General features: G+C 37.7%; 1 protein-coding gene across 1 annotated transcript in view; it reads left to right on the top strand.

Moving 5' to 3' along the window:
• DLGAP2 (DLG associated protein 2) overlaps positions 1-12424 on the top strand; it is a 109574-nt gene that overhangs the window by 67278 nt on the left and 29872 nt on the right. The window contains exon 6 of the mRNA XM_005433994.4: positions 4440-4789. Within this exon, the coding sequence (XP_005434051.1) occupies positions 4440-4789 (350 nt within the window). The remainder of the gene's footprint in view (positions 1-4439; positions 4790-12424) is intronic.

Raw genomic sequence — 12424 nt, 5'->3', positions numbered from 1 at the left:
TTTATGTTGAAGTGGGGCAAGTACCTGAACAGTTAATACTTTGATTAAAATGGTTTAGAACTCGTATAGTTTAGAATTAGAAGAGGTTTTTTACTATTTTTATCATTTTTGGTTGATGATCATAAGCTAACAGATGGAGACAGACTATCGTATAAGCTCAAAAAAATATTTTCCCCACTTTATTAAAAAAGGCAAAAAATAAATTCAGCTTTCTATATTAAGATAGCCTTCGAATAGAACTGGAAGGAAAATTTGTTTCTTTTTCATAATTCCTTCTGTGTTTAGCTTAAACATTATAAGGATAAATTTACCTCTTGTGCCATCTACTTTCTTTTTCTTTGCATTTCAGAGCAGCTTTAGATTTTACAAATTAATTAACAGTGTGGCAGAAGGCTGTTGCTTTTACTTTGCTTGAGCCTCATTCCTCAGCAGCAGGACTGGTGAGAGAAATATCAGGAGTGCCCAGCATATGCACACTAAAACTACTAAGGAAATGAAAGAAATCAGAAATCTTTGGTCATCTTCTGTGAGCCACAGAAACAACAGAATTGTTATCAATCCAGGATTGATATATGTCAAAACATGAAGCATGTCTGCTCCTGCTGAAGGCCACACTTTAAATCAGGCTGAAGTCACACTGTGACAGCTCTGCCCTCCTGGTGCTCTGCTTTTGCACACCCCTGTCCTCACGCTGTGTTTCATCCCCAGATGTTTTGCTGCCTCTGACACCCAGCTTGTACTGCTGTGGCTGAAGACAAGGATCCTCCACCCCAGATTTCTTTTTCCTAGTTCAGCTTTTAACACCAGTTCCCTGGATGAAGTTACTCAGGCACTGTTGTTCTCCAGCTCTTAGCACCCCAGGGCTGCATGGCCCAGCACCAGCCTCCCCTGCAGGGACAGCAAAACCCACCACAGCTCTGGATTTTGTAGGAGGGTGGCCCAAGAAATGGGGAAGACATGAAACAGCGCTGAGGGGGGTTTATGTGCTCACTTTGAACTAATAACCACTAAGGCAAATAAAAGTTGCAGGGTACCAAATGATGTAAAGCTGACAGGAGCTCCTGTCCATCAGCGTAGGTAGGGGATGACAAATGAAAACTCCATTTTCTGTTAGAAAAATGAAATGTTTCTTCCCATATATAATGCATGGTATGTACAACTGCTAGGGCCAAGAACTGGACATGATAGAAAAAGACATTACTGTTGATAATAGGAACATTCACAGACATAATGGAAAAAAAAAAATGGGAAGTGACATAAAACTTCATGCTTTCAGACCTTAAGCCAATACTTACTTATTAGAGACCTAAGAGCAAGCATGAACAGTAAACTACGGATTACAGGGTTACTTTTCTCCTTATCTAATATGTAGATATTCTTCTTATCTATTATGTAGCCCCTAGTCTATTATGTAGTCATCTTTTAAATCTGCAACACATACCAAGTTTATCTAAGACAAGTCCTGATCACATTATTCATCTAAGTTATCCCATTTACTTCACTAGAACCGCTTGAGTGATTAAAGCAAATAGAATTTGGTGGCAAGATTTGCCTTGCAAATTCACGCCTCCATCCTCTTACCTGATTTTGTTACAGTCTCCAATTAGTGCCAGATTTCTGTGGCTCTGAAACTGTTGTTCCAGATATGAACTCATTAACTGTGTAGAGATGGATTTTTTTTATTCCCTGCTAAATATTTGATCTCTGTGACTGTAGCTTAGAAATTAATCACATTTATTCCTGCCATATTTCACTGTAAATATGCAGCCAGTTTTTCACAGACTTTCAGTTTTTCTCCTCGTTTCTTCTCCTTGTTGAAAATCCACAGGTTTTTTAATTCCTGTTTAGTGCTCACGATTAAATGCTTGCCAGAATACTGCAGTAGCTGTAATACTTGGTAGCTTTAAGACATGTCACTCTACTGAAACAATCAGAAATTTCCAGAATAAAATATTCAGTCCTAGGGGGAAAAAAGGCAAAAAAAAGGGAAGTGACTGTTTTGGTTTTGCCACAAGGATAATTTTTTCTTTTTTAGAAATGTAAATGAAGATTAAATTAGCTATGAAGGGTTTCAAAAGAAGTTTAACATTTATATTCATTAGAGAGAGAAGTGATCTGCTGCTCAAGTAGTAGGGATATACTTGCTTGTGATGTTTCATTATCACATGTACCATATGTTTCATTATTCACTGCTATTCTTGTGCATGAAGACAGACGATAAAACCCAGTAAATTAGTTATAACAGTGATAACCTGTCTTATGTTACAGGTAAAAATAGCTTCCTGTTCTGGAGTTCACTCACCCTATCACACGCCATTGTCTCTATTTCTGATGCTTCCCAGCACTTTGATCGCTGGCATCTACATTTGCAGGGGGAAAGTGAGGAAGCAGTATTATGGCAACTTTCTTAGTGGAGACATTCCTTAGAGCCACTGCTTGAGCTCATAAAACACCATCTTTAATTTCCAAGCTCTACAGCCTCTCCCTCCTTTCATGAACTTTCTGTATTCCCTAAAGCGTCTGAAAAATACTGGGGTTTTCTTTCTTCTTAGCTGCTGGTTACAAAACTGACAGGAGATAAGATTGGTGATAGGACAACAAAGCAGCACTTCAAGAGAAGCACATGGTCTCAGAATCTGAAGAGTGTGTTTTCACGTGTTTCACTGTTAGAGCAATTTAGCTCAGAGCAAGACTTTTTAAATCTCTAACAGAATTGAGTGGCATCAGTAGTAATTCAAAATGTGCTTCAGATGAAGGTTTTCACTTCCTAGCTCTGCCTTGCTGTCTTTTCTGTATGACCAAAAAAATCAAAACTTAAGCGTGGTTTTCTCTAGGCTCACTTTTCCCATAGGCTAGCCTGGCCATACAGTTTCAGCAGTCCCAGGTATTAGCAAATTCCTAAACTGGCCTCGTCTCTCCAGAAAGCTGCACCATAGCCTCATATCAAAAAGCACAGCTGCAGAGGCTTCTGACTTCATTGCTCATCAGCTGATATTTGTATAATAGGAAGAAGAACTATCGTAGAATCCTTTTTGGATGCAAGTATCCCGAATTCCAAGGTTACCTGAATCATTGTTGCAATGTCCAATGCATTTAAGAACACCAGAAAAAAGCAAACCTTTTCCTTAAGTCATTTATTATCCTGGCCTCTGCAAGTATACATTACACTATTTCAGCATTATTAATATGAGAAAACATCATAATTTTCTTTATCTTCCTGCAATTATGGAAGAAATTAATTGGACTTGATTTTCCTGTACAGGAATATGGAAAGCTGTATCACAGTGTGGGTTTTTTATCAGTTGCTTATTTTATGAATTATGATTATACATGCTTTGGGGAAAAAACACTTCCGTAACAGAAATGCTCTTATTAGTACTAAAAAAGTATAGTGTGCTTAGACAATTAGAAAATTCAGATGTATGATATTAATGAATAAATGTCTATCTCCATGAAAGCTCTAAAATTTTGTAAGGAAGCAGTACTGGCACAATTCTGCATCTGTAGAGCTTTCTTGGATGTTTTATTGAGCCTTTTGCTGCAAGACAGAATCTATGTTAAACCAGCCTCAAACCTGCTCTGCTCATCAGACTAAAAGTCTTAGCTCTGCTCATGTGTATCCAGTTCTCACAGTGTTTCAGACCCATTTTTAGATCTATATTTCCATATTCTCTACATTTAAGTATATTCCCCTTCAATGCATGTTCTAAGGATTTAAGGCTCACTGCAGGATAATAGATAAAAAGTCACTGCTTTTGGTATTACTTGTAGTTTTTGCTTGTCCAAATATCTAGTAGCTTTGCATATATTTTAACATCTTTTGCATGCCTGGAATTTCCCTTTATTAACTATATTGTGGATATTTTTAAAAGATGCTTCTTGTGTAAGTAGCCAATCTTGCCTAATGCCAGCCGGTATACCTGGAAGTATTTTTCAAGATTAAAGTGTGGCATACTGTAAATTAGGAGCTTCTGAATAATATTTTTTCCAGTATATTGATGCTATTTTCTTTATACACTGTATCAATACAGAGCCCACAGTTCAAGTGATAACAAGAGGGGGGAAAAATCTTTCTTTATTTCTCTTATCAGCTTTACCCTATGTATGTGGAAGCAACCTCAGAAGCCCCAGTGTGCACCTACCCAGCACAAGCCTTAACACACAAATCCTACTAACTATCTTTCTTCTTCACCTTAATCTGGGACTCCCATTTCTACTCCTTGCTTCCTGGTTGAAAAGAAATGTTGCTGTGGATACCCACCTGACTCTGAGAGACACTTTCAACTAATAGCGAGGTTCACAGAGTGCTATGTTGCACGATCTTCATTTTTAAATAGCATAATCTTAAAGTTAAGGTGATTCCTATTGTGAAGGTTCCATCAGATTAATCTTGACTTCTCTTTTTCTTTTTTCTTTTCTTTTTTTAATACTTTCCATAGCTGTAACTTACACAAGTTACAAAAAAACACCACCACCGGTACCCCCTCGTACCACTTCCAAGCCACTGATCTCAGTCACGGCACAGAGCAGCACAGAATCCACCCAGGATGCATATCACGACAGCCGGACTCAGAGGATCTCCCCATGGCCACAGGATGCACGGGGGATGTACAACTCCACCGACAGTTTGGACAGCAACAAGGCCATGAACCTTGCCCTGGAAACTGCAGCTGCACAGCGCCACACGTCTGACAGCCAGAGCACCTCCATACGAACCAGTGACAAGGCCATCTTAGTGACAAAAGCAGAGGAGTTTCTTAAGAGTCGACGTTCCTCTATAGGGATCCAGGTAGCCTATCATTAACACCTGCCTGTGATGAATTGCTTGCCTTCTTTCTGTAAATAGCATAGAATGAGTCATTCAGCTTCACTGGCTCTAATAATCTAACAAACAACCCCTGGCTGCTTAGCGTTAATTGTAATTCACATCATGGCAAAGTGGCTGTGCAGAAAAGTCTTTGGCTAATATGCTGTACCTGGAAGAAAATGAATGAATAAATCTCTAGGGAGGTTACCTGTCATTAACACTTGATATGAAAATTATACTGCAGAGCTACAGGTGAACAGCATGTTCATCTCCTTCCCTCCATGAATTCACAGTGCTTTTTATAGAATTACACCAGCTTTAAAATGCTTGACTATTTTTTCCATTATCTTTCTCTTTTGACCTTGGAAAAGTGTAATGGTGCTGGATCTTCAAGTTATTCTACCTAAAAAGAGCTCCCTGGGCTTTCTTCTAGTTGTGCTGGGAAGAAGGTACCAAGGAAGAGAAAGAAATGTGCTGATGTAGATACAACATAGTTACAGATGGCGAGTAATGAAATAACATTAATAAACATGGACTTTGAGCATTCCTCCATTTGTCCATCAAAAAACTGCACTATTTATTTCACCTGACAAAATGTGTGTCAGACTATGCTCAGTCATGTTGTGCTGTTTCAGGGAAATGAAATAAGGTAATTCCACATGAAAATTTTCATTGCTAATCCTTCTACCAAATGGAAAGCACTAGCAAGATAGCAATGGCCATTTGTTTAAATCTCTAAGAAATACCAAGTAGTAATAAGTATCAGAAAGTTGAACTTGCAAAGAATGAAAAATCCTTTGAGACACGGGAATAGAGGAAAATTTAGGGTTCTTTCTACAAAATATTTAATTTCAAGTATGTGAATATCCCCTTTTACATCACTGGGTTTACTTTTGCCAGATCAGCTATAGAGGAAATGCCATGCATTCTGGCATAGTTACAGATATTGTGGAGACAGCAACATAGATCTTGAGAAGGTAATAGTCCATGTAACAAAGCCCAGTGAGTGACTGTTCCTCTACTAGGAAGTACATTATTTTCTTAAAAAAGCAGTAATTCCATTTCCATTAATTTCACAATACAGTCAGAGAAAGGTGTTTGGGTTAAGCATGTCACAGATACTGATTGAACTTCAGTTTAACGTCTTAGTGTGGTATAATTTTGTTTTTCCACAACGTATTAGAGTAATAAGAAGGCACAGGCTTTGCCAGCAAGCTCCTTGTCCATTTCTCAGCATAAAAGTATTTGCTTCTGCTTCTTTAGCTGCAAAGGAGTAGAGTGTAATTTAACAGCAATGGTCAAATATTCAGATGGCTACTTTTCAAATATTTTACAAAGCAATTAGTGTATCCTAAATTGTTCAGAGAAGGGGCTTAGCAGATAACAGTGAAAATCTGAAAGGAGCAGCAAGTAATTTTTTAGTACATTTAGCCCCTGACCTGAAACTTACTATTCAGAAAGGAATAGTGTCTAGTGTTGTTATCTCTTCTCTACAGCAGCTGTGCACAGTGGTATTTAACAATGTTGGTGTCTTGCTTCAGTCAGCGCTGGTATCTCAGCAATTAATTCTGAAACTTTGATTACATCACTTGATCCTGTTTCTTACTGCAGGTGATGACCAGTACTTTTCACTAGGCTCTGACCCTTCTTGGTATGTGGTGTGTTTAATAATACGTGCTTATAATCCACAAAAACATCTGTGCAATGATTTCCATGAAGGCAGCAGCGCTTCTGTAGCAACTTCTCATCTGATGCTTGGCCCATAATACTGGTCCTCAGGTGCACACACTGGAAAAGGCAAATACTGTTTGCAACAGCAGGTCTTAGAAGGATAAGCTGTTTGTTACCTTTTGAGAAGTACGGACTGTTTGGTTGCGCCATTTGGCATTGGATAAGGTTAAAATCACAACATTACCTTCAACCCAGTATCCAGAGAGCACATTTTAGTTGTTTGCGGTTTTTTCAGCAGTAAGTTTCAAACCACATTAGTGTGAAAAATACCTTTCTGCAGCATTTTGAAGCAGAAAATGCTTTTGTTTTGGTTGTATTTCTATTGCCAGGTTTGCAAGGAATAAAAACACATGGTAGAATATCCTTACTGCAAACTATGTAAATAGATATTCATGCCTCCAAAATACAGTTTAAGTATCGAATTTCTTTCAGACTTCTGCATCAAAGCACCTTAGAAAAGGATGTTTTTTATTTGCGTATTTCCTTGATTGACTAAATTACTTGTTTTCTCATTAGCATGCCATGCCAGGGTAATGCATTGAATTTGCATTTATTTGCATTAATTAATTTGCTATTAGGATGGTTAATTTGTGCATTTTTTAATGTTTCGTTCCTTTAACACACTGGTGTGAGAATGCTCGCCAATGGAGCTTCATACAGGAGCACAGAGGCACAAAGATAAGTATGACCAGTGACTCCTCTGCATGTGGAACTACTATGGATTCAGCCTAGGGCTGCCACGTCTTTGGTGTATATGATTTATGTAGTGTACATGTAATGAACAGAAGTCCTTGTAAAAGGTTCTGCCAAACTAGGCATGTGCCATAGGATTGGTATTCATACGCATAGGGAACCCAAGCTCCTAGGGGAAGCATTGGCATTTCTATAAAGATCGGTATTACCCTATCTGCAGGGACAGAGAACAGCAGAGATATGGTAACCCATCTCATGGTATGTTAGCCCTACCCCAGATGGGAATTTTGAACAAAAAAATCTTCAGATACAAAGCTTTTCCAGAAAATAGCTGGTTTGTTGCTGTTTGGGTTTTTGTTGGTTTTTTTAACTGCCATATTTAAATCAAGAGGAATATTGTCAGATGTGTCAGTAGGCACTGGAAAAAATGTTTATTCCTAAATTCAAATGAAATGCAAAATACTTATTCTGGGATTGAAAATTTAGTCAGTATTCTTAAGAATTTATATATAGGGAAAAGGATAAAACTCTAGTAATACTAGTAGCTATAGTCTTCATATCTGTCTTCTATCATGCCAGCAGAAGACTAATCAAAGTATTAGAATTAAAATGGAGGGTAGAGATTGTCTAGAGTAAAATAACCACTAAGTCAAGAACAAGGTTAGTATATATTCAAGTATTTTCCTTGCTTCTTTGCACACCCTTGTGTATATGCTAATGATTAACATTCAGTAATTGCTCTTGTTATAAACCATTTCATATTAAAAGCATTTGGATTGTAAAGTATATGAGGAAATATGTCAAGAAATTGCTCCTTATTTATTTCAAGTATTTCAAAACATGCAGCCCTTTGTTTGTTCTCTATTTAAAAGACATCGAGGCTTCTCAAAATGAACAGAAATCCCAGAAGCAGATGAGACGGAAACAAATTTTCTAATCAGCATGTGGAGGCTGATTCATGACGATATTTTTGGAGACAAGCACTAATTGTAGCGTAGAGAATGGACTCTGTCATCTTCATTTATCGTCTGGAGATCACACTTCAAACCTATCTAGGTTTTTTTTAATCTCCAGAATCTTCATTAAACAAGTCATTCTTATAAATCAAAAGCTGTATTCAGGAGGTCTAGTGCAATCACTTGCCTGCTTAATTTTTTGTGCCAAAAGGGGATCTTCTGTGTAATATTTATGTATATATTTAATGAAATTATTAACATTGTATAGTAAAAACGTTGTTCAGGAAACTGCAGTCTCAAACTGGAATTTCCCTTTAAGGCAAAGCATTAAAGTATGCCACATGGCATACTTAGTTGGATGAGCATCTACATTTTCTTTGTACTGTCTAGGTTGTACCATCCTTGTCAGTGCTCTACTTCAGTGTACGCATAGCAATGGCAAGAAATACTGGCATTGATTACACTGGTCTTTGCATCATAAATGATCCAAAGTTTTAGAGGTATGCCTTGTTCATTCTTCTAAAATCACTGTCCAGCTGCACTTTTGTGAGAGAAGTGCATGAAGTCCTTGGCCTGCAGAAGTCAGTGAAAGTTTTGATAACACCTTTATGGTACAGAGGCTATAACCCAGCCTTTAGAGTTAACACTGACCTGTACATATATATACACACACACATAGGTAGGTAGGTAGGTAGGTAGGTAGGTAGATAAAGCCAGAATTGACAGGCTTATCTGGATAGCAGAGTTCCCAGCCAGTGGTAGCATTTTGCCCTCCTCGCTTGTCAAAAAGCTTAGCAGTTGGAATTGTAGTTAAAACAAAGCTATGGTTATTTTAAAGCCATCTAATTTTTTACTCTTCACAAATTACTGTTGCTCGTTTTCTTAACTGCCATCAGACATAATGAAAGCAGGGAAGACACAGATTGCTGCCTTAGAGAATGCTGGTTCAGAGCAATTTGCTACTTAGCAGTAAATGCACCAAAAAATTATGACAACCACTGCTGTGTGCATTATTTTGTTGTTACTATCTCATATTATTTTGACACAAATCCTATTTCTAAACTCTGCCATGAATTTTTAGCAAAAAGTGCTTTCTTAAAAGCAGCAGAAGTTTTCAACCCATTGTAGGATATTTTTGTTGTAATTAGAACTTACTGTGCCAAGCAATGTATTGCAGTAGTCCACATGTTCTGCTGGGAAGTAGTGGAGTAGCAAAACGGAGCCCTTTGGTGAGGCACAAAAAATCACTCAAGTATAAAAGTGTAGGAGTCTTTTGGTGGGTTTCTAAAAATTATTTTGAAAAAGTATATGGTTTTTGGCTGATAAAAGTATTCCATCAGTAAAGGAAAGCAGTAGCAGTTAGTACTATAGCTTATTTCAAGTATTTTTCCTACTTTGAAGTCACTGCATACAGATTAGATCTCCCTGTACCTAAGAACGTTTGTCTGCATTCACAATTACATGTACTTGATCTACTGTCAAAGGTAGTGTTTTCTTCTCTTTTTCCTCTTGTTATCACTAAGAAGCCTATGCAAGAGAGGAGAGGTGAGTTATGTCCCTTCCTGTGCATCATCAGAGAGATTGTTATTAAATTCTAATTATAGAACAAATCGGTTGCAGCAGTGAAAACCCATTGAGGGCAGTGAAGTTGCATGGGGGGAGATAATGTGGCCTCAAGGACTTCTGTTACTGATGCTTATGACAGAGGAGCAAAAGGCACCAGGTTAAAATCTTTTTTCTTATGTGTTTAGTATCTTAACTTCAAGCCTTCCTTAGAGACAGTATGTATAGAAGTTGAGAATGGAATTTTTAGGACACTACAACATTATGTTGCAGTGCTCATGTATAAAGCAGAATAATATTTCAATACAGAAATAAAGGTTGCTTTTAAGTAATTAAAATTATCAGCTAAAAAAGCTTAGTAAATACTTTGAAGGAATAATTGACTTGGTTCACGCATCCTTTTCTAGAACAAGTGCCTATAAACAAACTAAGATTGATTATAACAAGCAACTTCTTTGCAATAGTGATTTGCATTCATTCTAATAATTTTGTGTTCATATAGTTTACTTGTGGATCGTTGATTACCAAGTCAGTGCCAGTACCTGATACTTAGTTTTCAAGTTTTGGGCTGGATGGGTCAGCAGTAACTGATCACAGAGGATTCATAGTATTGTTGGCTCCTTGTATTGGCAGCAAAAAAGGGGAGTGTTATGCCTTTGTGAATGGTAAAAGAAGGAAGATAGAAATAATCTCAAAATGTTCCATTAAATTTCCTATTAATATTAAAAGCCTTATGGGCATATTATAAACCCATGAAACAATATTTTTCATGGCATAAAGTGCCAAATTTTTAAGGAAGTTTTAGTTCTTTGTTTGCAAGGAGAGAAGAAGATGACCTGCTGTGTTAGATCTACTCCTTACTTCTACTTTTTGTCAGTGCCTGGCTATTATTTTGTTTCTTCTTCTGTGTGAGATTCCCTTATAACCAGATAGACATATAATTTGTCACATTGTTTTGCTTTACTGAGATTGTGGGCCGATTTACAAATACTAAGGCTTTTAGAACCCATGCAAGTATTAAAACAATAATGAATCTTGGAGAATAATAGCAGATTTATTAAGACTTATTTGAGTTTCAGAAGCCACACAATCAAACCAAACACTGTTTTTTCTCCTCTGCTCATTTAAATCTAGCTTGGCCAATCTGATTAAATCTAAAGAGTTTCCTTGTTGTCTTCTAGCAGGAGTCTTTATAATATCTGTCATTCAGAAATGCAATTTATTTGATAATTTTTCTCTTTGTAAATGCAAATTATTTCTTATTTCCCACTTTTATGTGTGTTGGCATTTGCCTCCATTTTCCAGATCTATTTTTTTTGTTGGTTGTTACAATATTTGCAATCCTAGATTGTGCGTACGTGCGTGCACACACACACTTGGCATTCTCCTGCTATTACAAGGCACAGTGAGGAAATGCAAGCATTAAAATATGAAGGCAATCAACAGGTCATTAAGTGAGTGTCATCCTTGGCAAGCTGGAGGGAAGGATAATTTGGCAAGAGTTTATATTTAGACGTAACTAATGTCATTTTTTGTTTTGATACCTGAGCCATCATTTTCCTGATAATTTTGTTTTGAATAAAATTTTAGGGCAGATTCCTTCGTTTATGCCTGTAAATTCTAGGTGTCAATTGCATATTGGGAAAATTATTCAGGATATACCTCTAGGTGAAATACCAATAAGAAAGCACTGGAAGCAGATAGATGAAAATTACTTTTTCTTGTTGTGTTGCATCAATGGAAAGATAGCAGTCCATCCAAAATATAAAAGGAAAATCTGCCTCCGCATATCAGAAGCAGAGTTCAAAAGAAGACATTGCTATCTGTTACTAAACCAAACAATGTAGTAGGTAAAAGCAGATATGCTTTCGATGTGCAATACAGAAGAAAAGGGTGTGTTACCCAGTCTTCCTGATTTGTTCCAACAATATTAATTAGCCAAACTGATGATCTCCGTATGGACCTTTCCTTTTTTATATCTTTAGACCATCATGTTTCCAACAGCACTGTGTCTGAGCTGCTGAGATACCTGTGTGGAAGACAAAAGTCTCTTCTCTGTCCATTGACCATCGCTTACCTCCACACCATTAGTAGCAGTATGTTAGCCCCTCAAGGATGATACCATCAACCTTCCTTAGCCTATGTCCATGTCCAGCAATCTGGCCTCCACCTTATGCCACAGGACTTGTTCAGTAGGTCCCAAGGAGCATAAGATATAGAAATGGTCATCCTAAGGATATCACTCTGTGAAGGAAGTGCAATGTTTTAGAAGGAACTGAAGGCAAAGACTGACATGTGGGCAGATGTCAGCTTGGCTTCTTTTTTCTGGCTTCGGCTCAGGTGTGGTCTGAGACAGAATGTCCTGTCCCTCCATGCTAAGCTGTGTGAGTGAGGAGGAGACGCTGATGAATCCTGAATTCCCATCTGCTCAGCTTCTTCAGCCTGGCCACCCACAAATTTCTTTCCCTTGTCAAATCTTCAGGCTTGTAATGCTGCGGAGCCGGTGCCTGCCTCCCTGACGCCATCAGTTGGAGTTGCAGTTCATCCAAACAAGTTCAAGGATCTTGATCAGCAACCCCACAAGTGGAAGTAATGATGTTGGTCCTTTCCTTTGGACCCAGTCCAATAGAATCATAGAATAGAACAGGATCATAGAATAGTTTAGGTTGGAAGG

Source organism: Falco cherrug, chromosome 6, assembly GCF_023634085.1.
Source record: "Falco cherrug isolate bFalChe1 chromosome 6, bFalChe1.pri, whole genome shotgun sequence".
Taxonomy (NCBI): domain Eukaryota; kingdom Metazoa; phylum Chordata; class Aves; order Falconiformes; family Falconidae; genus Falco; species Falco cherrug.
Note: the sequence above shows the minus strand (reverse complement) of the source record. Positions and strands in the feature narration are given on the sequence as shown.